Consider the following 24158-nt stretch of genomic DNA (forward strand, 5'->3'; position numbering starts at 1 on the left):
AGTCTAGTGGTATTTCTTTTTATTTGTAAGTTAAAGGTTTTAGGTTCGATTTTCGCCAAATGCGAATTTGAACCACATTATTGCTAGTCCATTGTGAGGGCTAAGCCCACACTCTTCCCTTAGTATAAATATATTGTTTATTAATAAAAAAAAACAAAAACTTAACTAAATGGATAGCCCTACCATTTAGCACTATGATTTAGTGATATTCCTCTCCACTTGTAAATGAGAGGTCTTACATTCAATTATCGCCAAAGGTGAATTTGGACCACATTATCCCCCTCTAGTGGAAGTTATTCTTTGTAAATGTGAAACTCAAAAATTGAGTACTCTTAACTGCTTGAATTATCCGATCACTATTACAAGTCACATTATATTAGAGACTAATCAGTAATTACAATTCTTTTTATGTTGCAACTTATATATATTCAACATTGTTAACTTTTTTACCATAAAATCATGGTGCAAAATTAGTATCCAGTCCCTAGTTTCTAATGTTCATTGACTAAGACCTTATCAGTTTTTAGATTTTGATCAAAGTCCCTAACATTAATATATTAATGAATTATATGTAAGTTACATAGTTTTTATAAAAAAAATTAGTAATTGATTTAGAGTTTTAATACTCACACCCTTAATAACTCCTAATTAATTTTCAATTCAAACATTTCCCAAATATAAAAAAATAAAATTAGAATAAGTTTGTACCCATAAATTTTTTATAAATTTATTTTTATTTTTTAATCTTATATGTATCCATTCTTAAATATACCAATTTGTTAAAAATGTACCTTTTTAATATAAAATGTACCCATTTTTTATATAAAATTTCATTCAATATTTTCTCTAATCCATTTTTTAAAAGGAAAACTAATGAAAATAGCTTGAAAACTTTGAGTTTTAATCAAAATGACAAAAAGGTATTGTAAGTGAATAGTACCAGGAGTGACTTTTTAGAGTAAAAATGTCATTTTCGTTAAAAGTGAACAGTACCATTAGTGTTTCATTAAAATTCCATTTTTTAAACTTATATGGGTACATTTTATTTCATTGATTCGAGAATGTATCTATGTCAAGTTTAATAGAAGAAATTTAATAATGTTATTAAGCCTAATATCTTTTTTTTTTTTTTTTTTTGAAAAATGTACCCATGTTTTGATACAATAATTTTTTGGTTAGTTTTGATGAACGTACCCTTGTGCGTGTGTGTATGTACAAAATATATTGGAACGTATAATTCATCTTTAATCTTTTTAATCTCATAATTATGGGTTTTATTTAAAATCTCATTAATATAAATAATTACAAATTTCATTTTTAATTTAAAAATATAAAAACCTACATAGAAATACATTATTACATTAATGTCAAGGACTTCGATCAAAAACTAAAAACCACAAAGGTTTCAATCAAAGAATACTGGTAGTTAGGGACCACATCCAAAGTGTCCCAATATTTTATTATACGGTAAAAATAAACGTCTAAATTGGAGCTCTATGAGATTAGTGTTTCATGGTTTGAGTTCTATTGCACCACTCACTTTTAGGTTTTGATTTGTTATATTCTAGTTTGTTATTATTAGCCTTCGTGCAACATATATTTTTTGAATTATTATGCATATGTGAAAGATTTTTTTTATCATAAGCAGTACGCAGCTCTTAAGATATTTTGAACGTGTTTAAAAATAGAGAAAATAATATTTAATGAACAACTGATTGAATCACGTTATTGCTAACCCAATGTAAGGCTAAGCCCACTCTCTCCCTCTTAGTGTTATCGTTTGTTCGGAAAAAAAAAAAACAATCATTTGCTAACTAATTGAATCATATTATTATGCTCGTGCAAAAGGCTTTTTTATTTTTTTTTATTTTTATAAATGGCACTACGCGGCTTTTAAGATGTTTTGAACGTGTTTAAAAATAGAGAAAATAATATTTAATAAACAATTAAATGAATCACATTATTGATAGCTCATTGTGAGGCTAAGCCCACCCCTCCCCCTTAATGTAGATAATATCGTTTGTTTGAAAGAAAAAAAAAATCATTTGACAACTAATTGAATTACATTATTATGTGTGTGCAAAGACTTTTTTTATAACTGGCACTACGCGTCTCTTAAGATGTTTTGAACGTATTTAAAAATAGAGAAAATAATATTTAATAAACAACTTATTGAATCATATTATTGCTAGCCCAACTGATTGAATCACATTATTGCTAGCTCATTGTAAGGCCAAGCCCACCCCTCCCCCTAGCGTAGATAATATTATTTGTTAAAAAAAAAACAATCATTTGACAACTAATTGAATCACATTATTATGCACGTGCGAAAGACATTTTTTTATAACCGGCACTGTGCGTCTGTTAAAATGTTTTGAATGTGTTTAAAAATCGAGAAAATAATATTTAATAAACAATCGATTGAATCACATTATTGCTAGCCCATTGTGAGGTACTAATTTAAAATTAAAAAAATAAAAAATAAAAACAACTGTATAGGAAAAAGTTAAATATTAGAAACATTGTTCGTCATTGTACATTGAATAGTAAAATATTAAAAACATTGTTTATCACTGGTAGGGCTGGAAAAACTTCTTGAAAATCCCAAACCAAACCGAAAAAGTCTCGAACCCAAACCGAAAAATCCCAAACCAAAACCATCCTGAAAAATACCGAAATTTTCGGTATGGGATTGGTTTCCAAATTCCATTTGTTTGGTAAACCCTAAAAATACCGAAGTATTTGGTTTCCTATTGACTTTTGGGTTTCGATTCCCACTTCCCAACTCAAAAAGCAGAGCCTTTTGGCTTCCACTAACAGAAGGCACAAAATAATACTAAAAAAAGAAAGAAAAGTAAAGACACAAAATTCAATTGGCTTTCGGTTCCCACTTCCCAACTCAAAAGAAGAAGCCTTTTGGCTCCCACTAACAGAAGGAGGAAGGAGCAGAAAGATGATGGAGCAGCACTTTTCGTGTTGAGAAGCAGAGAGAGGAAGGAGCTACTACTGCCAAAAGCTCTCTCAAATCTTCGAAGCTTTCTCGTCTCTAGTATCGACCCATCTCCTTCCCTATCCTCTCTAAAGCTTTCTCTGAATTAGGGTTCGAATGAGGATTTACAAATTAAGGATTTACGATTTAGAGTTTTTGATTGTTTCGATTTGGATTTGGATTTCTTGATTAATTTTCTGGGGATTTCTAGATTAATTTTATGTGGATTTGGTTGATTTGGATTTCTGGATTTCTATGGTCGATTTTGCTTTGCATGTTCGATTTCTTTTCTGCTTTGCATGCTCGATCTGCAAGTTTAAATTGAATTTATCATCTTCTTCCATTAACAAGAAGCCAAATTTCTGCCCACTCAAATCCCAAAACCATACCGAAATCCCGAATTTATTTCGGGAATCCCGAAATTCGATATTACCTAAGGATCAGTTTGGGATCGGGATTCGTATTTTCATCCCAAAAAAGATCGGTTCAAGATTTGGAATCCCATTTTCGGGACGGGATCCCATACCGAACCAGCCCTAATCATTGTACACTGAATAGTGAAATATTAAAAACACTGTTTATATGACAAAAATACCCCCATCACATTTGATGCATTATTTTGGGCTGCTTTTGAATTTTTTTTGTTTGGGGGTATTTCTTTCCACTTATTTTTTGGTGAAGCCTGTGATGAAAAAAAAACATTGTTCACTTAATCGCTGGCTTTATATATAGAGATTGTTTTTTTGTTTGGAGGGCGGCATTTATGTCCACTTATTTTTTTGTAAAGCCTGTGATCCCAAAAAAAATAGTGTTCACTCCACTGTTGGTTTTATATATAGAGATTATTATTATTATTATTATTATTTATTTCTCAGCTTTCTTCGGTTGATAAGTTGTATTTGTTCTTATAATTATCTCACGTGATGTATGTGACTTGTAATAGTTATCTTGAGTTGTTATAGGACCCTTGTACGGATACATGTTCAACGTTGTCAACCTAAATATGCAAGGAAGGAAGAAGCATGTCAAGAATTACACTCGTTTGAAAATGTTCTTTTAATGACTAAAACAACTTTTGGTGAAATTAATTTTGGGCTAAAAATAGTTTTTTTTTTTTTTTTTTTTTTTTTAAGAAACACCAAATATGTGTTTGTTATATGAAGCACATAAAATGTTTTTCCATGATTCACTTGGATTTTTATCAATGATTGGTTTCTAAAACATTTTCAGATTTTAAAAAATACTTCCAAATGAATCCTGCAGTGTTGAACATATATTCGAAGCCAAATTGCAAACCTGTTTCGAAAACACATCTAAAATTCATAAATCCCATTTTTGCTTATGCAGTGGAAATAAATAAACAATTAATAATTAACGCATAACGAACTCTAATTCATTAAAAATTTAAAATCGCGATCAAACTAATCATTCGAGTCCAAAACACAATGCTCATGATTTTGTGGTAAGAAAGTAGAAATATATGAATTTGCAGCTTCATGCATTTTTCATGGTTTTACTTCAACGGAATGAAAAGCATATATAAATTTGATAGTTTGTAGTATAATCACAGTAAAAATGCCTGAGAATATGAATTTATCAATCCATCACCGACTACATTGTGATTTGAGATATTAGAGTGAACTAAAATTGTTCGTTGGAAGAATTCGTTTGAATAGTTCCGCAAAATTCATCATGAAAATGACATAGGTTTCCATTTCCCTCCATACATTTATTTCATGTTTCTTCCCCATTTGACTCGAGTTTGTTGGTTGTCGAGCACTTGATGAGTTCGACTTCAAGCTCACCCATCACCGTTAATCTCCACCGTCAACCATACAAAGGTTAACGTGTCTTTTGTCTTTTATGGCATGTTTACTTAAAGGTAAAATGAGTAAAATAACGAATGAAAATTACAATCATTCCAAATGTGTTTACCAACCTTTGGGAATTAAAAATACACGTGGACCCACCTAAAATAGAGAATAATACTCATGATTTTTCCGAAATCATATTACTAAATAATAGATAATAAGAGATAATAAGAGATTATATTCATACACCTCAAATTATTTCTCCCACACTACACACCACTAAGACTTGATAGAAAAATAAAAATATTAAAAAATTAAAAATGTGTGAGAAAAGTAATTTGGGGTGTGTGAATATAATCTCCCTAATATTTGGATTTTGCAAGAAAATTTCGATATGGGATTTCGCTTTTTCTATCCAAAATATCCTTAATCCTTCTCCCTTCCATCCCTGATCCAAGTAAGCATGAGAGAAGAGGAAGATTATGCAGAAAATTTACATGCAAAATCCAAATTTGCAAACGAAAAACATTAACTTTGAATTCTTATATGAGAATCAAGAAACCTCACAAATAAAAAATGCAACAGAATTTCATTTACAATTATCCTCATTTCTCAAAATAGTGAACTAGGTGGGTAGTCAAACTAGAATTTTAAAAGATTTTAAAACAAATTATAATAGTTCGGGATATTTCAGCAAGAAATGGGCACGTTTCTCTTTTAATCACGTCTCCTTTTAATACGTGATATAGGGAGGGACAAACACGTCTGATATCTCCACAAAATTAGAAGGTAAATTCAAATCACATAGAAAATTAGAAGGTAAATTCAAATCACATAGCAATTATATTTGTTTATGAAAAAGAGGAATGTTGGGAAAGAAAACCTTATTGCATACGGAATCCGACTGTCCTTCAGTTACAATTGGTTCCTGATAAGAGAGAAGCAGATTCATTTGATTCTTGAGATTCTAGAAAAGCACTTCTTTACTATTTCAAAAGCACTTCCAAACATGCCCAGAGAAACACATTGGATGGCTCTGATGGTGGCACGCACTACTGACTATTGACATTGTCAGTCAAACAGCCTCACTATCATTCACCAACAATGCAAAGCAAAACAATGTGCAAATCCTCAAAGAAGTTGGGTAGAGACAGTATCTAAGCATGTGCTAATTAACGATAAGAGTCACATTCACTACCTTTTTATTTCGGTTTCAGTACAAGTTAAGATGCAAACAAAAATTTAGAAGAAATCTAGCATTTCCATTCTGAAATTAGAAATACAGCATTCATGTCCCTACAAGAGTCTCCACAGTAGTACAACCCCAATTGCTATATTCACCCACCCCTAATTTGAAATTCCTCAAAGCATATACGGTCCTCAATTCCTGCTACCGGGATAGAAATATTCGACACTATTTTCCTTTGCTTTGAATTGGAAATTCGACACTTTGTTTCTCGATCCCTCATACCCATCATAAATCCCCCTGTTCTGAACTGTCAACTGCAACCAAGTACAACAATCAAGGTCATAACTCCTGTATCCGTGCAGCAGTGTAGGTATTATCTATAACTATTAGGATGAACCTTTTGTGAAGTAATAGAAGACTACAGCCATAACTAGCAAATCACAAGCAGCAAGGTAGCAAGCAATACAAACAGAAATAGTTCTCACAATTTTTCAATTGTTAACACCGGTTTGTGAAGATCAGAGAACAAGGATCTCAACAAAAAGGACCATGACACAAGCAACTATCATATATATGAGCACAACATGGTTAACAAAAACTAAGCAAATTATCTGTTTTTAGAACAACCAAAGACCCAAGCAAGCAACCACAAATGAGAAGAGGGGACCATACAAGATTGATGTGATAGGATATAATTCCTAGAACTCCCTATGAAGAGCGACTTAATATTTGTTCTAGCAAATACCTGCCCGTGCACATCTGAGGCTAAACCAGTGGCCAACGGTTCTGCCGTTATCAGAATGTCTGCTAGATACTCCATCTGTAAAATAAGGGTAGGCTTTGCCGTGCTTGAATAGATATCCTTGTGATTGAGCATGACTAAGGAACATCCCTGAGACAAGAAAAGGGAAATAACATAAATAACGGAACAAAAGGAGTGGAAGCATGAAAAGCTAAGAAACTGAGACGGTTGCAGCCAATGCCTTACGAATTCTGATATTAAAGTGTGGCAGTAATGCAGAAAGTCTAGCACAAGATTTGTAGATCCCTTAGCAGCCACCTCCATGAGGGAAATATCGTCAATCATAATAGTGACACAGATGTCCTCTTGAGCTAAGGCACTTATAACCTTTTGGATTTTCCCATACAAAGCAATTAGTCCACAATCACTGTTTTTTTCTTCGTCTGCATCACAATCGAATGAAATGATTTTCTCGTCCTGAATTCAATGACACAAGGAAACCTGATAATTCAGCAATTTCTGATAACCAATACTAACATTCTTACACTTTTCTCTTAACAAAACAAAGATTTATTAACCGAAAAAGGAACCATGGTTAACATCAGTCCTGCATTAAATCCTACATTGTTTCAAATTGATACAGCAACCTAAAGAAGATTTTTATGTACCAGCAGGTCTCTTAGACGAGGATCATTTAACTAAATTTTAGCTACTCAGGACATGTAGATCGATAAGAACATGTCGGGCTGAGCCGGCAAACTTAGAAAAACCATTTTATACCTGATTTTCTCACCTGGGCAGTCCATAAGCATGTCAAGAAAAAAGAATCTATCATTGTCCCTCTGTGCAGCCAAATTGCAACCCTGTTTCAAAAAACACATCCGAAATTCACAAACCCCATTTTTATTATGTAATGGAAAATAATTTAACAATTACTAATCAATCTTAACCAAAAAAGAGAGTAAATTAACACAGAAATTAGCAGCTAAACATGATACTATGAACTACTAATTAAAAATAAAAATTAAGCTTAATTCTTTATGCAGAGAGAGAGAGAGAGAGTTACGAGTCTTCGGAGGATGCGATCGTAGTGAGAGAAGGGGTGGGCGAAGGCGACAAAAACGACGGCGTTGGAGTTGGAGTGGGGAGGCTGAGAGAGAGAGCGCTTGAGAATGTGGTGGAGGACGAAAGCGGCGCTGGTGTCGACGCAGTCTTCGAGGAGCACAACGCGGCGACTGAGATTTCCTAGCGCTTCGTCCAATAAGCCTCCTCCTTGCTCCATCTTCGTCTTCTTCCTCTTCTTTCAAAGCACTGAGCTTTTAGGGTTTAGGGTTTCTGAATTTGTGATTTAAACGGTTTTGGGCTTTCTCAAACAGTGACCAGCCATTTCACCCGCGCTTTTTTTAGCAAAAAATAAATAAACCTATCATTTATGAAAGAGAAATAGTAAATAAATATAAAAATAAAAAGTTAATCCGAAAAATATCTTATTTAGCCAATGTGATTATATTCAAGGCCACGTATGAACACTCATTTTCAAGAGTAGCTAAAAATTGCGTGTCACAATTGTTTGCTTAACTTCTCTCAATCTTTCTTTGCTTACGTTACCACTTCAATTACAAATTTATCATTTATTCATCTCTTTATACTGATTCAAGAAAAATTACTCAAATTTATGTTATAGGTGTCACGACCCAAAAAGTAACGCGACAGCGCCGCGAATCTTAAAAAAAACACATAAGAGTTGTATGCTTCAAACTTAGAACATGACAATTCTTATGTATCTTTAAAATACGCAAGGCCTCTAAAATTTACATCAAATATATATACCAGAGTTTAAGTGAAAACCAAAACATTCAACCCATTTTTTTTTTTCTTTAAGCAACCTTTTTACAACAGAAATTCCAAAAGTTCAGTTTACAAGCCAAAGGAGTGATAGGTTTAGACATATATATACATACATATTTACAGAAGCAAAAAGGATAAACACAGACAGTTTTCATTGAAACCAGAAAATCAATATTTACATTTCAAAAGTTGCTTTTCTGGTTGGAAGCTTTTAGGTTGACAAGCTACAACCGCACACCTTAGTCCAACTCTTCCATTATTTCTCGCACAGCACCTGAAAATGTAGGGGTGAGCATCACATACAATCATTTGCCCCCCCTCGGGAGGCACCCTAGCTAGGTTTGAAAATATATCTTTGTACAACGTATTAAGGAAATAATTTGCACAACAAAATGCTTTGGCATGAGTTAAAATTCATTTTATGCTTATAATTAACCATAGTGGGATCCCTGCATTCTATTTGTCCTGACAACCGAACACGCGGCCAACTACCGTACCTAAAATAATTTCTCAAGTAATAACAACACAAGGTAGGGTAGCGAGAGTGTCCACTTACAACCTATACCACATAGACACAAGTACCCTTCCCTTACGGTTAATGGTACGAGTCCGTTTGTATAGGACCCTCCGGAGGTTTAGGGGATCGAAGCCCAGGGTAGTCACACAGCTCCCTTCACTCTCAGGTTGTCATGACATTTAGAACAACATAAATCATATGCTAGAAAAACCAAACTCCTTTTTCCTAACATGCAGTTCTAACCACAACAAAATTCAATGCATAGCTTGCACGCATCCATATTTACATACATAATACATATCGAAAATCACTAACCAGGGTGTGAGTCCCCCCTACCTGATATTCCAAGCTTTAGGTACTAACTCGTTCCACAAGTTGTTCACTCTTATCTCTTGGTCTTGCTTAAGCCAAGAAATCGCCTATTCTGAAAAAGAACATATCAATATACAGTTCACATGCACCAACATAAACCAACACATCTCAATTTCATCTGCACAGTGCATGTATAACCCCAACATAACCAATCAAATCTTTATTCACTTAGACCCCAGTTTAATTCACATTCTCCATGAAAAAGTCATATATCCAATGCCAATAAATAGCCAAAACACTCTTAAATTCCAAAACTCCAGAACTAGTAAAAATTTACCTCAATCTTCTCTAATTATGTTGTTCAACCAGCCTTGAGACTTCCAGGACCCTCAATTCAACCATATCACACTTCAACATAAATGTTTAAAATTATTACCTTGAAATCCCCCAACTACAATAAAATTTCGAATCTGCAAAAAAGCATTGAATTCTTACCTTCGTTCGTAGAGGTAGATTTCTTGATCACAAAGACGAAAACGGATTCCCTTTCCGATGTCTAAAGATTACCCGATGCGTTTCTTTTCTTCTTCCTTCGACACCCAGAGAAAACCCATCTAATTTCTATTCCTTTCTGCCCTTTTTGGGAACAGGGCACCGAACCAAAGATGAAGAAATCATCTTATAACCACACGTGTTCTCCACTCCTTTTGTTTGTTTGTTTTTTTTTATTTTTTATTTTTTTATGTTGAAGTGTGATATGGTTGAATTGAGGGTCCTGGAAGTCTCAAGGCTGGTTGAACAACATAATTAGAGAAGATTGAGGTAAATTTTTACTAGTTCTGGAGTTTTGGAATTTAAGAGTGTTTTGGCTATTTATTGGCATTGGATATATGACTTTTTCATGGAGAATGTGAATTAAACTGGGGTCTAAGTGAATAAAGATTTGATTGGTTATGTTGGGGTTATACATGCACTGTGCAGATGAAATTGAGATGTGTTGGTTTATGTTGGTGCATGTGAACTGTATATTGATATGTTCTTTTTCAGAATAGGCGATTTCTTGGCTTACTGGGGGTTTTACAATAGGAATCTAAATTCTAATTAAATAATAACTTTATACTCTAATTCAGTAACCAACTAATTTAATTTACATCTACAAATAGCATCGATCCTTAACATATCAAATTTTATATTATTCAAATTATGAATCATGATGAAAAAATGGGTAAATAGTTGGGCTCACCGGCTGCCTAGATAGCCAACACCATCTTATGGTCCAAAGAGCAACTGACAATATATAATCAATATAAAATAAACAAGTTAATTAACATTTAAGTAATAATTTAATTATCACTACTTGCGTCATATGATTTACAAATATAGTTCAAATTGATTGTCTCCCTAACATTACCCTTGTTCAAAACATAAGACGATAATTTTCACCTTTTCTTACTAATTTTTATAAAAATACATATATACAAATTATAATTAACAGGTAAATTTGATTAAGTATTATTCATTTCAAATTACGATTGAACTTAAAAATTGCTCTTCCAAAGCATTGGTCCTGCCGCTAAAGTCATGTTGAAAATGATGTTTTTGAAACTGAAATTATTATGCATTTTTTGTAATTTTGTTTTAAAAAATTGGCCGTATTTTTTATTTAATAGTATATTACCATTCATATCTAGCTGTCCTTTGTACTTCTATTTTTTTTTCCTCTCAAGTGAAAGCCAATTATTGGGTTTTTTTTATATTTAATCATGAGGTGTTAACTACTAAGTATTAAGATTTAGTGGTATTTTTTTTCACTTGTGAGTTCTAAATTTTAAGTTCAAATATCGTAAATGACGAATTCAATACTAACTTATTCCAGAACACCTATAAATGTATTGTTGTATATAAGATTGTGAAGCCATTTTTTTTAAGACAACCGTTTAAATTGTTAATTTAATTGCAGGCGTATACGTAATTATACACCCAAATCCAAATCCCTCCACATTTCAAATAAATTTAATTATATTTCATCATTTAAAAAAATATATAAATCACTAATTTAGTTTGCCAGTGGATCGCATTAGAATTATAATTGTAATCTTTCATAGTTGTCAAGTGTCATCAAGTTTTGGAGCAAAGTGATCACTTGAGCTGAGTCAAAGTAAAACAATGGAAATACAGAGACTCTGTGGGACACCATACAAATTTCAAAAGACTATAAGGACACCATTGCAAAAAAAGGGTTTTCAAGAATGAAAAGTATATAGTGGGAATGAACAGGGTCTGTCAGAATTTAACCAACTCTGCCTCTCAAGCAACACAAAGGTAAAAAATCACTAAGAGGTGGAAGAGAAGCCATGAGTTGGTTCCTGTGTTCCGGCGAGTTAAGCAGAAAAGCTGCAAATAAGAAGAAGATCAAGAAGAACAAGCCAGAAGACCAGATCTCATCAATTTCAGGTAACATTTCTGGAAACATTTTGAAGATACCATTTTTTAAGAATTTTTTACTGTTTAGATGTTTGAAGATTTGAGCTTTGTGAACCAATTGTGTGCATTTTTTTTACCGCATTGATTTACTGTTGATGAATGCAGGAATCCCATGTTTGTAATTGGTTGAATCTTAATGTATGCGATCCCTTTTGAATGTTGACATTGTTGGGAACAATGTAGGTTTGTTGTCATGTGGTATTTGGCATTCTGGGTTTGATTTACTTTTGTATTTAGCGTTCACTGTTATTGGGTAAGAGTTAGTTTCAATTTTTTATTCCAAAGTTGTGTTCTTTACTGCACTGGGTTTTCTACTGTTGGTAATCATTTTGTTTAATCAACAACAAGAAGAACAACAAAGCCTTATGCTGTATGAGTCCTAAAACGCCATTGCGCTTGTTTTTGCGCCAAACCATTTTGTTTAATCAAATCGAAGTTTTTGGATTATTATGCAATCGAAGTTTCGTTCGAATTTTATTACACAGTAAACTGTCTATGTATCGTTGTTTATATAGCTTTCCCATTTGTTCTTTTACTTAGAACAACTGAAGGCAAATTCAGGACTGTCAGTAAAGGAGGGTTCTAAGGATGGAGGCTCTGGTCACATTGCAGCACATACATTTACATTTCGAGAATTGGCAGTGGCAACAAAGAACTTTCGAGCAGATTGTATTTTAGGTGAAGGAGGTTTTGGTCAAGTATATAAGGGGCGCTTGGAGAGCACGAATCAGGTTCTTTCCAAAGCTTTGACCATCAACTCCATGAAAAATTGAACTACCTGTTTTTCCTTTTCAAAATTCTTTATGCCTTTCGTTTCCCATTCTCAACCTCACCTAAACTGTATTTCTTTCTTGTATTGTAAATTTTAAGTCTTAGAAATTAAAACTTATTCCATCTATGTACTTCCATATTTATGCTTTGATAAAATAGAATGTTGCAAAAGATGACTGAATCTATATTGTTTGGTGAAAGATTATCATTTAATGTAAAACCGGAAAATTTTACGTGTGGTGCTAAGCCTAAATCTGGGGTGGTCTCCAATTTAATAAGATTCAATTCACTTCTATCATTGCAGGGGTGTACTTGTATCTACTGTCATTGTGATTTTTTCTGTGTGTCTTAAAAGTTCGTTTGTTGTTGTATCTTTGATTTCACATACTTGGCTTGTGGTAAGAGCTGAACCTCGTTGCTTTTGGTGTAGGTAGTGGCCATAAAGCAACTTGATTCCAATGGGCTTCAAGGGAACAGGGAATTCCTCGTCGAAGTATTAATGTTGAGCCTACTTCACCATCCCAATCTTGTGAACTTAGTAGGCTATTGTGCTGATGGGGATCAGAGGCTTTTGGTATATGAGTACATGCCATTGGGATCTTTGGAAGACCATCTGCACGGTATATACAACAGTAGCAGCATTAGATGCCATTATTTCTTTGCCCGAAGTTCATAATTTTAAGTCTTGAGGTCTTTCTCTTTCTGTACTTATTGATAAATGGATGAGGACATGACATAACTGGATGTTGCAATAGACACAATACAATGCTATAGAAATCAGTACAATTTGACATTTTTAGGTCTATTTAAGAAATAGAAATCTTGCAGGCTCACAAGTTATTACCATGTCGTGGCATGTTCAATGTATCAGAGAGCATATTGTGCGGTGCTTAAGCACCAATTTTCTTTTTCTGTCTACCTTCTATTCGGTATCTTTTAACGTTGTTGATCACTTTTATCCATCGCCATATGCCAGATCTACCGCCAGATGGAAAACATCTTGACTGGAACACGAGAATGACAATAGCTGCTGGTGCTGCAAAAGGCTTGGAGCATTTGCACGACAAAGCAAACCCTCCTGTTATTTATCGTGATCTTAAATGCTCAAACATTTTACTTGGCGAAGGGTACCATCCTAAGCTATCAGATTTTGGCTTGGCAAAGTTGGGTCCTGTGGGAGATAATACTCATGTTTCCACTAGGGTGATGGGAACCTATGGATATTGTGCCCCTGAATATGCAATGACTGGTCAGCTCACATTGAAATCAGATGTATACAGCTTCGGGGTTGTTCTTCTGGAAATCATTACCGGAAGAAAGGCAATTGACAATTCCAGGGCTGCCGGGGAACACAATTTGGTCACATGGGTAAGAGAGTTGTGTCTTCTTCTTTTCCTTGGTACATTTTATTCTCAGCTTATATAGAAATGTATGAGGATTGCTTGAAACACTCAAATGAGTTTGGTATGAGGTAATACTTGCAAGTAACTACACTATTTTACGAGTGAAATCAACAATAGGAAGGACAAGCTATTTCTTGCTAAATGGCAGTCTCGACTCTAGTGAACTTTCTGCTCATAAAATCTTTGTCGCAGGCCCGCCCCTTGTTTAGAGATCGGAGGAAATTTTGGCAGATTGCTGATCCAATGCTCCAAGGTCAGTATCCGGTGAGGGGAATGTATCAAGCTCTTGCCGTTGCTGCAATGTGTGTCCAGGAACACCCTAATATGCGACCTGTCATAGCAGATGTGGTCACAGCCCTTAATTACCTTGCTTCCCAAAAGTATGATCCCGAAGCACGGCAATCACACAGCTCTAGCACCGCATCGTCCACTCCTAGGTCTAGGAGGGAAGTTTTAACTTCATAAGGGAAGACTTATTTGATACAGTTTCATCTTCGGAAGCTTGTGATGAGAGCGAGATTGTTGTCACGACTATAGGCATTGCGTTGCTTTCGGGTTTTTTTTTTCCCTTTCCATAATGGGGTTTTAGTTTTGATTCAAAAGTCAGTTGTTTGGAGCTCAGTAATTTGTTGGCTGTAAATGTAATGGTGCCTGTTTATCGGAATTTTGCTCACTCCGGTAGCAGGTGCAGCGGTCGCTCCCGCCTTTCCCTTTTTTCATTGCTTCCTCCTCCGCCCCTTTCTTTCAGTCGACTTATACAAGATTCTTTGATGTACAATTGAGCAATGAGATTTTTGAGCCTATATATAAACTGGCCTCCCTATAGAATCATAGAAATATATCCAAAATTATTTGATGTAAGTTTTACAGATTTTGTGAGTTTCGCGGGTAGTGATTTTCGCTTCGGTTCTCTCCTTCTGTACTCCTCGCTTTGTTCCTATTCCTCGATTTTTATTTATTTATCAAATCCAAGGGCTAAACAAAGAAGTGCACGGGCGAAAAGGAGAGTGCGGAAATCACTTTCCCTTCACTCAAGCTTTGAGCCTTGAGTGGAAGTGTTTCTACGGGCAATCAAAAAACCACTCAACAAACTCAAAAGCAAAGAGATAAATCACTCGACTTGGTGTGGTGTTAGCGTACCCAAAAAACGTTGGGTCGGAAGATAAAATTGTTGGGTTTAAATAACATATTGAGAGAGATTAAAATCGAAAATTCATAGATACAATACAAGGATGCCGTCGACACAAAAATTATACACTAAACCATATATCCATATTTTTTTTACATTTTCTTCCTTCTCCATACATTATTATTACCACTACTTAAAGAACAATCAAACAATGAATCGATAAAATTGGTTGTCTATCAAAAAATTACAGACGAAAAAGGAAACCAAAACTATAGCTCCCTGGACCGACGGACGCAGAATAGCATACTACCAAGGCTTTGCACATTTGAGTATTACTATCGGGCAGCGAATATCTATACGGATGTATCAGTACAGATTATGCTCTGACCTCTATTCTTTATCTTCCGCTTTAATGCCATTCGTCTCTTTTACTTGTGCTTCTGCAGTGGGGCTCTGTCCTTCACCGGTAGACTTGCCATCATTTGGCTCCTCACTGTTAGCAGGTTTTCCCTGGTGCATTCAATAGGTGATATTAACCGCGCATAATATGGAAAGATACCAGTGATCTTAGTCAAAGACCTATCAATCGTCTTCTCCTACTGTTTTTGTCACACAAAAGTTAGTTTCAAGGGTACAAGAAGAACTAACCTTGTTCCTGTCGCGCCAGCCAAGGCCAAATGGTCGACCTAGCAAACTAATCCTTCTAGCAGGAATTTCTTGTGTCAGATCTTGATTGCTTTGTACTGGTGAAGATACAGATCTGCAAAACAATCTTTTACTTCAATTTCCAACTACTGAAAGTTAAAAAAACTTTCTTATTATCTCCGCCGCAAATAAAGGAAGGACTAAATCAAGGTGGACGTGAACGAAACCAAGAATAAAAAAAGGTGATTGAGTAACTTTCAACAATGAATAAATAAGACTGCAAAGACTGTTACCGTGGAGATTGTGTTTTAATTTGACCAGATTGGTATTGCAATGTAGCCTCCAACATAGATTCTGCCATAACAGCTCTCTTCTCCATTTCCGCAAGCGCAGCAGCAGCCTCTTCATACTTCTCCTGCAAGAATGTGTTTACAACATATAAAATAGGAACAAAAAATATTGACCAGATATTTTTTCACTCTGCAGTCGGAGAAAAGTTTGGTAAAACAAAATGCATTAAATTAGTAAACTAAAATCATACATGTGGTTCTAACATAATAGTTTTTCATTATTACATTAGAGAACGAGTCATATATGGTTTATCTATGCAACCTGAAGCACTTGAGCAGCATATCTCTGTGCTTCTGCATCTTGCTCAGAAAATCTGCGGGCATCTTCTGTTAGTCTCTGCTCTTGTTCTACTCGCATTAAGACCTGCAAGATAGCAAGTGATCTTTCAATTATACTCACAAACCCAGAACCAGAATGTAAAAAAAAAGAACTCTGAAGGACAAAGGATGACGAGAAAAGACCTGGAGCATGACACCCTCCTGTTCCTGCTTATCAGAAAGGGCTTGGCGAAGCTCAGCAACCTCTTGCTCTAATTGCTCAACCTGACATAGCAAGAGAGAATGTGTGAAGTATCTTTACTAGTAACTTTTCAAGTACAAGGACAAATAAATGGGAATTCCACACTAATAACAGAGATGTGTAGTTGATGCTATAAGTAAGCAAAAGACCTGGTTTCAGATCATATTAGCCACTCAAATTCATCCTCATAATAAAAATGCTTTGTTCGACAAAAAAAAAAGAAAAATTAAAATGCTTTGTTGCCTTAATATTAGATGTAGCAAGTAATAAACTAGTGTTGCAGTAACATATCTAAAATTATTCACCAAGGAAAGTGGGTCCGAGCATGTTCTATTAACATCCACACACAAACTGCAAGAGTACATCTACACGCATGAGATCAAAATTCAAAACTACCAGAAAAGAGATAAATGAAAGTGATAAAAGGAAAGCGAGCATGCATAGTACAAGCAGGAAGTAAAGATACTACAAACTAACAATCACGGAATGAAAATCGAAAAGCTAAACAGAAAAAGGTGCACTTTCAAGAAATGAAGATCCACAGTGAATGAGCTAGATTCCCAAAAGAACATAAATACAAAACCATATCTCTTTCACTGAACAAAGCTGACATGTGTATACAAGTTTCCTGGATGTACCTTGGCACTCAATTGCCGACGATTATCTTGCTTGACCATCTCCATCAATGCTGTCTCCAACTCCTCAGCTCTGGAAAAAGTTTGGAAAGACACAGAATATCAACGTCTCTTCAGAATAATAATAACTGGCTCAAGAACAATCATATTTCTTACTATATTTAATAGTTGCTACTAGAGTATAGTGTGAAGATTAGAAACAGTGGCCTAGAAACATTAGTAATGGTTGTTCAAACTGTTTAAAAATTCTTACTCTTGTGAATGTGGATGCCAGTTGGTGCGTAATTAACATAGAGATTTTGGAATAAATCTAACAAAATGAAAATATTTCAAATTAAGAAGATTATCACTAGCTTAGAAAGCTAGTTTCCTTCGTGATATTTCAGGATTCCTTGGAATCACAAATAGTTGTTCCGTTTAACAGCGGTCAGGATAATGTTGGGAATGATCTGTAAATAGAATTAACATTAACTGGAGGTTCATAGAAGAAAACTTAAATGTCTAAGCAATCAAGTATGTTCCCAAGAAGTTTCGGGTAAAGTGGCAATGTCAACTAAGGACATTTTCACTAAAAAAAAACTCCATAGGCTCCTGTTGTTCACAATGCAGGGCAACATAGCTCAACTCGCAACTCTACCAAGATGGTCTCTAGAAGGCTACAATGAACGGTCATAGTGGTGTTTGTAGGAACTATCATACCATGGTTGGCCTCGCATACTATAATGAATGGTCGTATTTGACCCCCAAATCCTAGTTGGCCTTGAATTGTAAAGATTAATACCTACCATGAAATAATTATTAAGCTGAATTATTATTGAAATTTCTTGGATTGCATTTTTCCTTCCAACCTATTAAAATGATCTATTTTTTAAAGTATGTAACCAATGCATCGAGGACATTGAGAGTTATATTGGCATCCAACATGACATTGAGAGTTATATTGGCAACCAACATATCAAAAAGGAATATTCTGTTTAGTGAATGTAGATTTTACAAACAAAAACCACTAACAACATCGAGGGAATATCAACCTGAGTTCAGCAGATCTTTTATCCTCCAGCAACTTACATAATTCAACCTTCAACCATACGACCTGCGGGAAGAACCTAATTTAAATCTCAAAGTTTGATTATGAGGAAAATATTTCAATAAACAGCCAAAAGAAGTTTGACCAAATACGAAATACAAAAGTAACACAACAATTATGCAGGAATGTGTTCTTCTCTTTTGTATTTAATGCAGATTAAGTGACAACCCGTACACAGGTCTATACAATGGACATAAGATGTATATATCAGCAGCACAAAGGTCAAACAATTAAGCTGGAAAAATGGCAGAACAAAATGCATCACTCCACTACTTTGCCAAACAAAAGAAGATTGTAAAGAGGGTGTGGTGGGGTTGAAAAAAAATAGCAACCTGCTCATGAAGATCTGGAACAGAATCTACTTCCCCATTTCCAGTCAGGCTAATTAGAATTTCCTCTGCATTAGAGGACCCAGACTCTGAACGAGATAAATCACCATTTGTCTGTGTATTTCGTTCTGCTTTCTTTGTCTCTATTATCAATGATTTAGGATCTTGCTTAAAATTATATAGCTTTGATGCTAGACCCTGAGAATCTTTCCAAGCCTGAAGTCCCTTGGATCTTTCCTCAATAGCGACAATTACAGCTGGCCGATGTTTATTTCTCAACTCTTGTAATCTAGTTTCATTTACATTTTGGTAACCCATGCAAGCTGTCAATACCAGTTGACTGCTATCAAATGTAGAGCCAGCCAGCGATTGCAGAAGAGTAACTGCATCTCCAGCATCCTTGGTAGTAACTAGCGCAGGGCCTACACATAACTGAGCCAAATTAAGTTTCATAAACCAGAGAAGCCTACATGCCACATAGTACTACATTCATGTTTAGAAAAAAAATAAAAAATAAAAAAAGGAAAAATAAATTCGTTTTACCCAGTACCATATAACTCCATCAAAGCAAGTGCTGTCCTGAATAGCATCACGCGGTTCCCCTCAAAAAGAAGAACGTCCCAGACTCGAAGAACTGAAGTCAATAGAAAACAATCATATTAGAGGTAGGCTATAAGAAGTACCCATAAAAGAAATGTTACTTTTAATTACAAAGACACATATAAAACCTGACCACTTTCCCATGGAAGCATGTTCATGAAAATGGTAAGGAACCATGGTCCAGTAACCCAAGCCACCTGCACTCCCAGGTAATCTAGATGGTTGACTGAAATGTGATTAAAGGTGACATTAAGTGATCGTCCAACAAATATATCATACAAAGAGAAGCATTTACTGTGTACATAATAATATACAAACCCAATTTAGGAAATCTCTCATGCACCAACTCCTCAAAAACAAGTTGATCCACCTGATAAAATACAGATCATCAGAATATGTTTAAATGCCAACCATCTGCAGCTATACATTAACAACATAGTTTCTCAGTTTCGTTAATGTACCTGAGATTCTATCATTTCCTCTGAGTAATAGCCATCAAAATAATCATCTAAGAGTCCCATCAAAGCCCTGAAAGTTTTTCCAATTTTGTAATTACACAAAGCCAAACAACTTTATCACTTCAAATGTAATCATATGCAACAGAAACTTCTAAATTTCAAGGACAATTGTTATTCCTTTCAAAAGAAAACTCTGATCTCTGTTTTCTTCTTGCTAAGCCTCCAAAATTAAGTCAAGTAGTGACAAATAAAGGTGATTATCCTTATGTGGAAGTTAATAAGCAGCGAATCAAGTTTCAGATCTTACCAAAAGGCATTTTCTTCAGGCATGAGAAGTAGTAATAAGCCGGCAAAAAAATTCATGGCCTGCATGTAAATTAAGTCCAACAAGCATTAAATTCAGTCAGAAGTGAAACAAAGAAAATAATTGATAACATTGGTTACAACAACAACAACAAAGTCTTTTCCCACTAAGTGGGGTCGGTTAATTGATAACATTGGTTAAATTTAAAAAAATAATAATAAACACAAATTTGAAATTGTTTATAGAGGAGCAGCACAAGAAGCTAATTTGACGCATTACAATCACTCAGAATTATTGAAGGGGGTTCAGTTACAGCTCCATCTAAGTCACATCCATAACCCTCAGTAATATGCAGACTTAATGTGACTAATAATCTAGACATTTAGAAGTCAATATATGGCTAAAGTTCTATGTGGATCACAAATTAATACTATAGCCTTTAAGGCCTACATTGGCCAGATCATGTATTCATCAAGACTACTCCCTTCGCAATAAACTTGTAAACTTATAAAAAAAACCATATGTAAGATGTTATTCCTAGATACATAAATCAAACTCACGAGCATTACATTCTCTTTATAATTGTATCAATAATCACAAAAAGTGTCAGTGTTGGGAAAAAAATTACTATTTTCATCCTCAAATCTCACAGCCAATTACAGTAATGGTATCTTTACAACTTAGCAGTTACCTGAGCATAGAACATGTTCTGGAACCAATTACCTGACAGTACCCAACAGTGGGATTGTGTCGTGCATATGCGGTAAGCAAACGCCTCAAAGCATTTCTACCATCTACATCAAGAGCAGGGTGACCTGGAAATGTTCGAGGTAGATCCTGCAAATCAGATCATTGCCAATAAGTTAACAACTTTAGTTGATTATTCTTTTTAAATAAAAAAGTAGCCATACTGAAGACAGAAGCTTTTTAAATATAGTGGACAACCTTCTCAATTTGCCCTTTCCATTTTTCAGGTACAGATGCAGGATCTGTTGTTGACAATTTGCTATTACTGTCTAATTCCGAGCTATGTTTTTCCACATCACTACCAGCATTAGTTTCAGAAGCTAGCAGATCCTGGTAATAGTTATCCACGCGCCGTGCCTTCACACCCACAAAGGCTTGCCAAAGCTGAATGTTGGAAGTAAGCAATCATCAAGTTTACTCGTTATAATGAAATTCATGAAATTAAAAAGTAAAAAAAGAAATAGATATGCACCTCTCCCCTGAGAGCCATTGGCACTCCACCACGAACAAGAACCTCCAATTCTTCTTTCCAAGGAAATAAAGATTCTGAATCAACCTTGTCAGAAGCAACACCAGTTGCAGACGCACTCTGACTGTCACTCGAAGTGACATCTTGAACTGGGTCTGACCTTTCCACGTCATAAAACACATCCTCAGAGTCCTCCTCAGATGCTCCTTTTGGGGATCTAGCCTCTTCAATAGAAGTAAGTGGCTTCCCAGTTCCTGTGTCCTGCTCATGCTTTGATAAACTCTTCTTCTTCTTTACACGAATACTCATCAAACTCTCAATGGCATGAAGGGAAGGTCTAATCTCATTCCATATTTGAATCCCATGAGCTTTTTTGTCGTTATCTGCCAGTTCCTCCTTGTCATTATCATTTTTGGTTGGAGAACCAGAACCTGTCTTCTGGGCACTTAAATCATTGTCATCACCACCCTTCTCCGATTTGGAGCCTAGTTCTTTCTCTGAGGCTTCAACGAGCAAGGTCTGGTTATCTTGTCCCTTTGATAATCCATCAACAGGCAATTCAGTAGACTCTGCTTGTAGTTCCAGGAAAGACTTCCACCTTTCTGATCTTTCCTCCTCTTCTTCCTGAAACGCAAGTATATTACATAGAGTACAACATCATTTGGACAAATAATTTTTCATGATGTTCTAGAACATGCTAGAATCTACATCTACACTGATTTTTTTTTCGTGATTTTTGTTGAAATATGCATTTACGGGCAATGCCTAACATATGCTTTTTACTTCATTCACTAAACATTTAAGAGTTCAAGAAACTAAGAGAACAAAATCGTAAAATATGATTTTCGTTCTCTTTTCCATGACCATCAATCTTTATTGAAACCAAAACGAAACATGTTAAGATAGAAGAAAACGAAAGAAGAACAATACCTTGTAGATACTGGCATATTCTCGGTATCGTTGTACATGCTGAGGCCTCACAGCAAATCCATAAGCATCCCTGTCCAAACACCAATGCCCGTTCATTCGAAATCTCTACCGATATAGAAATCTTCTTTTACAAACAACAAAATTATCTAACTTAAACATTACGACACCTCCAGTAACAAGATCATAATAATCACTTCACAATCATATGGCAATGCAAACAGCCCAATTATGAATACCATTCCAATCCAAACCATAAAACACCCGAAAATCCGAGCACGAATGTGCTACGCCTCGAGTCTCGATCCCGGGCTCAGGCTCGACAATTCTAGTTCCCGGAGCACTCGCCATTGCCTCAGCTCAATCTCAATAAATTATACTACAAATCACACCACATTTTACACTAAACAATCGAAAATCAACCCCCTCAATGCACGTTCACGGTCAAATAATCATACAAATCCTACCAAATCACACACTAATCAACATCCAACGGTTAGGATCTTAAATCACAATCAACTCATTTCTGCGAATTCAGCGCGAAGGAAGCAAATGATGAAGATTACCAAAAACCTAGGGGGACGCGTGGCGGGAAAGGAGAGGGGGTAGCACGGAAGAAGAAGCGTTACCTCTTGTGCTCGTAGGCGACGAACGGGTTGAGCGAGACTTTGGTGGCGGATTTCATTTGGATCGGGTCCGAGGGCGCGGAGAGATCGGGTTTCGGCTCCGCGGCTGGCCCTGGATTTTCTGCAACTGAATTTTCAACTCAGCGTCTGTGCGTGCGTGGGACACAGAGAGAGAGAGAGAGAAAGAGAGGTGGGGAGGAGAGAGAGGGAGGGGCACATGCAATGATGGCGAGATTGCCGTCACATTTATTATATGTGCGCCATGTCTTTAACACGGCCTTCGAGACGAGGGAGACGAACTTATTTTCTGCAGAAGCAAGAGTAAAATAGAAAATTCAATTTTTATTTTACTAAATGGTTGGTTTTTTTGTTGGATTTTTAATTGAAATGGTTTGATTTTTCATTGAGAAATAAAAATTTGATAAATCTTTTTTTGTGTGTTGGCACCATCGCATTTTTATAATAGTGAATTAAATGGTTAGTTATTTGTTCAAAAAAATTAAATAGTTAGTTATGATAGAAATAAGAATTGGTGAAGATTAAACACACACCAGGATGCATAGATATAATTGTTTTTTGTCACAAACGTCGTCAACACCATTACATTAGTATAGTAATCCATGTGTTAAATTGTGTGGACAACATGGTTGATAATGCCATGATCATGTGGTATAGTAAAAGTTTTTCACCATTTGAGATAATACATATGTAAATACACATGTTAGAACATGAGTAGATCAATAACGTTATTTGACATGTCGGTTATATAAAAAAATTACTCAAAAAATAATGAATATTTATTGAAACCTTGACGTAAATGTGGGAGCATCATGGTTAAAGACTTCGATAAAAAGAGGAAGAAATTTATTAACGATTTTGGATGATTGGATTCACTTCTTTAATGTACATCAATGTTTAAAAATAGTTTTGAAAATGGTGTTGAATTGTTTACCTAATTTTCTTGTTTTTTCTTAAAAATTTAATCCCAAAAATTAAGCAAGATGTTATGCTAGGAAATAGTAAAGAAATTTGATTGTTTAGAGCATCTCGAATGGACCATGCAAAATGCCTTAACTGAGCATTTTACATTTTTGGATGCAAAACGTAAATAAAAATGCACATTTACTTATTGATTCTACATTTTTTGGTTGTAAACCCCACCAATTAAAGAGAAAAAGATAAATGAGATTACAAATTTGCATCTATCTCATTACCGTAAAACTAAACTAAAATATACACATCTTGAAAAAGTAAATGAGGAAACCT

The 24158-nt window shown here is 35.1% G+C and overlaps 3 protein-coding genes and 1 long non-coding RNA gene across 5 annotated transcripts; 1 reads left to right on the plus strand and 3 right to left on the minus strand.

Annotated features, from left to right (window-relative positions):
• Positions 1-5972: 5972 nt before the first annotated feature.
• LOC126629305 (elongator complex protein 6-like) lies at positions 5973-8118 on the minus strand. Its single transcript, XM_050299309.1, has 5 exons — positions 7798-8118; positions 7525-7594; positions 6978-7174; positions 6735-6881; positions 5973-6303 (listed from the first exon to the last, which is right to left on the minus strand). Exons 1-5 carry the CDS (start codon positions 8011-8013, stop codon positions 6181-6183), a joined length of 753 nt encoding a protein of 250 aa, XP_050155266.1. The 5' UTR covers positions 8014-8118; the 3' UTR covers positions 5973-6180.
• A 448-nt stretch (positions 8119-8566) lies between these two features.
• LOC126629309 (uncharacterized) lies at positions 8567-10071 on the minus strand. The gene is made up of 4 exons (XR_007625707.1): positions 9904-10071; positions 9746-9816; positions 9433-9520; positions 8567-8853 (listed from the first exon to the last, which is right to left on the minus strand). It is a non-coding gene; the product is annotated as an uncharacterized LOC126629309 (long non-coding RNA).
• A 104-nt stretch (positions 10072-10175) lies between these two features.
• On the plus strand, positions 10176-14877 carry LOC126629301 (probable serine/threonine-protein kinase PBL7). Of its 2 annotated transcripts, none has more exons than XM_050299305.1 (6): positions 10176-10230; positions 11686-11862; positions 12433-12623; positions 13094-13283; positions 13640-14031; positions 14259-14877. In XM_050299305.1, exons 2-6 carry the CDS (start codon positions 11763-11765, stop codon positions 14529-14531), a joined length of 1146 nt encoding a protein of 381 aa, XP_050155262.1. In that variant the 5' UTR covers positions 10176-10230; positions 11686-11762; the 3' UTR covers positions 14532-14877. The 2 variants fall into 2 exon arrangements, with proteins under 2 accessions (XP_050155262.1, XP_050155260.1); XM_050299303.1 differs by having other exon boundaries at positions 10180-10230; positions 11514-11862.
• A 429-nt stretch (positions 14878-15306) lies between these two features.
• Positions 15307-23191, minus strand: LOC126629295 (uncharacterized). The gene is made up of 18 exons (XM_050299295.1): positions 22896-23191; positions 22270-22339; positions 21343-21963; positions 21069-21254; positions 20847-20960; positions 20127-20185; positions 19823-19889; positions 19680-19731; positions 19495-19587; positions 19312-19395; positions 18765-19183; positions 18377-18438; positions 17349-17418; positions 16653-16733; positions 16453-16554; positions 16134-16255; positions 15844-15955; positions 15307-15705 (listed from the first exon to the last, which is right to left on the minus strand). The coding sequence occupies exons 1-18, from the start codon at positions 22949-22951 to the stop codon at positions 15586-15588; spliced, it is 2490 nt and encodes an 829-aa protein (XP_050155252.1). The 5' UTR covers positions 22952-23191; the 3' UTR covers positions 15307-15585.
• Positions 23192-24158: the final 967 nt, after the last annotated feature.

Source organism: Malus sylvestris, chromosome 7 (assembly GCF_916048215.2).
Source record: "Malus sylvestris chromosome 7, drMalSylv7.2, whole genome shotgun sequence".
Classification (NCBI taxonomy): Eukaryota; Viridiplantae; Streptophyta; class Magnoliopsida; order Rosales; family Rosaceae; genus Malus; species Malus sylvestris.

Coding starts and splice junctions, on each gene's coding strand:
- LOC126629305 (XM_050299309.1), bottom strand. CDS start 8,013: ATGGAGCAAGGAGGAGGCTTATTGGACGAAGCGCTAGGAAATCTCAGT. Junction 7,595..7,797: donor ATCGCATCCTCCGAAGACTC/GTAACTCTCTCT, acceptor TTTTTGAAACAG/GGTTGCAATTTGGCTGCACA. Junction 6,304..6,734: donor CCTCAGATGTGCACGGGCAG/GTATTTGCTAGA, acceptor ACTTGGTTGCAG/TTGACAGTTCAGAACAGGGG.
- LOC126629301 (XM_050299305.1), top strand. CDS start 11,763: ATGAGTTGGTTCCTGTGTTCCGGCGAGTTAAGCAGAAAAGCTGCAAAT. Junction 13,284..13,639: donor TTTGGAAGACCATCTGCACG/GTATATACAACA, acceptor GCCATATGCCAG/ATCTACCGCCAGATGGAAAA. Junction 14,032..14,258: donor AACACAATTTGGTCACATGG/GTAAGAGAGTTG, acceptor TCTTTGTCGCAG/GCCCGCCCCTTGTTTAGAGA.
- LOC126629295 (XM_050299295.1), bottom strand. CDS start 22,951: ATGAAATCCGCCACCAAAGTCTCGCTCAACCCGTTCGTCGCCTACGAG. Junction 19,396..19,494: donor CATGCTTCCATGGGAAAGTG/GTCAGGTTTTAT, acceptor TATTGACTTCAG/TTCTTCGAGTCTGGGACGTT. Junction 15,706..15,843: donor GCTGGCGCGACAGGAACAAG/GTTAGTTCTTCT, acceptor TGAATGCACCAG/GGAAAACCTGCTAACAGTGA.